The 1,563-nt window shown below is 36.8% G+C and overlaps 1 protein-coding gene across 1 annotated transcript in view; it reads right to left on the bottom strand.

Moving 5' to 3' along the window:
• Positions 1 to 1,563, bottom strand: part of LOC101850947 (obscurin) — a gene marked incomplete at its 5' end in the record, with an annotated part of 65,247 nt that overhangs the window by 58,773 nt on the left and 4,911 nt on the right. Inside the window, 1 exon segment of the mRNA XM_035969032.1 lies at positions 27 to 163. Coding sequence (XP_035824925.1) covers positions 27 to 163 — 137 coding nt within the window.

The following is a 1,563-nucleotide window of genomic DNA, read 5'->3' as shown; positions in this document are numbered from 1 at the left end:
AAGCTGTAAAACGTTCTTTTCTTTACCTGGTATTCAACAGAGTAGGAAATGGGAGTTGTGTGACGAGAATAGTAAGGAAGTTCCGCAGGTTTCCATGTCAGTTTGACGGATTCGCTGCCCAGCTCCGTGATGGTTGGTTCACGTGATTGGAGCCGAGGCCGCACTGAAGAGGGGATTTTTACAGATATAAATCAATTCATCCAGTGTCCATTGTAGGCTTTTACATACAATTAAAAAGTTCAAATGGTACCACTTGTAAACAAAAGTATGGATACATTGCTGTTTATACAGACCGAAGCGAGAAATGGAAAACGATTCCTTGTTTTAAGCCAGTAAATTATTCACTGAATATGTGTTTACAGCAAAAAAGAAATGTACGAATCTGAAATGGTTGAGAGCAATAGAAAAAAATAAGAAATGAAAAGTTGCAGTGTAACAAGCACAAGAAAAAAAAAAGCACACATTTTGAAGCGCTTATTTCGTTTTTCAGAACATCGTGAGAAAAGAAAGAATGTTGTGATAAGACAATGTTTCACGACAGAAGAATAGATTTCCTTTCGGTCAGAAAAGAGAAAAAAAAGCCACAACAAGTCCCTAATTTTCCCTGTGACACGAATTGGGGCTATAGATAAATGATACACACTATAACATGTGTAAAGATATTGGTTAATATATTTTGCGTAATACTACTAAACGTTTTCTTTCTTGTTTCATTCATTTGACAAAAATATTTCTTTAATTTGAGCCATAGTTACTTATCCAAAGAAGTTTTGTCTGGATCACTTTTTATAATTTTAATTCAGGATATGCCTTAGGCAAATGCAGCGACCAGATGCGGTAAAGGAGGGAAACATTTTGAGGCTTGGGTGGATAAGATGGTCTTAGGAACGGTAAGAGGGAAGAACTTGTTATTACTTAAACACATATTTTGTTTAATGACGTCATTTCTTTTAGAACGGTGGTCGGGGAGGTATTAAAGTCATGGTGATGTATTATAGAGTTCGTTACTGGAAATAAAGCATCTGGGAATGGAGTCGTTAAGCTCAAATGAAGCAACCGTGTATTATGTGTCAGTGGGCTTCAATTTCTCTCATGGTCAAGCCTTTCTTTTCAATTAATACAATACCAAGTTTCATGTAGCAGTACAGGACTTGCGAAGTCACGATGTAAAGCAGTAAAATAAATAAACTGAACGAAGTAGCTGCACTTGGGTATATTAACCGAAGTCGAAAAGAAGCTGACTTTACATATTAATATATATGTAGAGTACGATCCAAGTTCTCCTTTTGTGGGGTGCAAAGGTGAGTCTTTCCGACGACGAAGAATGTTCTAGTAATTCTATCTCAATGTTTCTATTTCTCTCAAAGACAAAAAAGAAATATAACAGAAAAAGAGAAATATGGAGAGAAAAAACAAAGCTAGGGCAAGCAAGAAATTAAAAAAAAGAGGGTGAGAGAAAGCACTAGGCAGAGAGAGAAAGAGAGGGATAGTAGGGAACGAGTGATGAAAAGATAGACAGTTATAGATAGATAGAGGGAGATAGATTGTGGGGGCGGGTGGGGG

This window comes from Aplysia californica, unplaced genomic scaffold (genome assembly GCF_000002075.1).
Source record: "Aplysia californica isolate F4 #8 unplaced genomic scaffold, AplCal3.0 scaffold00107, whole genome shotgun sequence".
NCBI lineage: Eukaryota > Metazoa > Mollusca > Gastropoda > Aplysiida > Aplysiidae > Aplysia > Aplysia californica.
The sequence above is the reverse complement of the archived record's forward strand: the minus strand, read 5'-3'. Positions and strand labels throughout refer to the sequence as shown.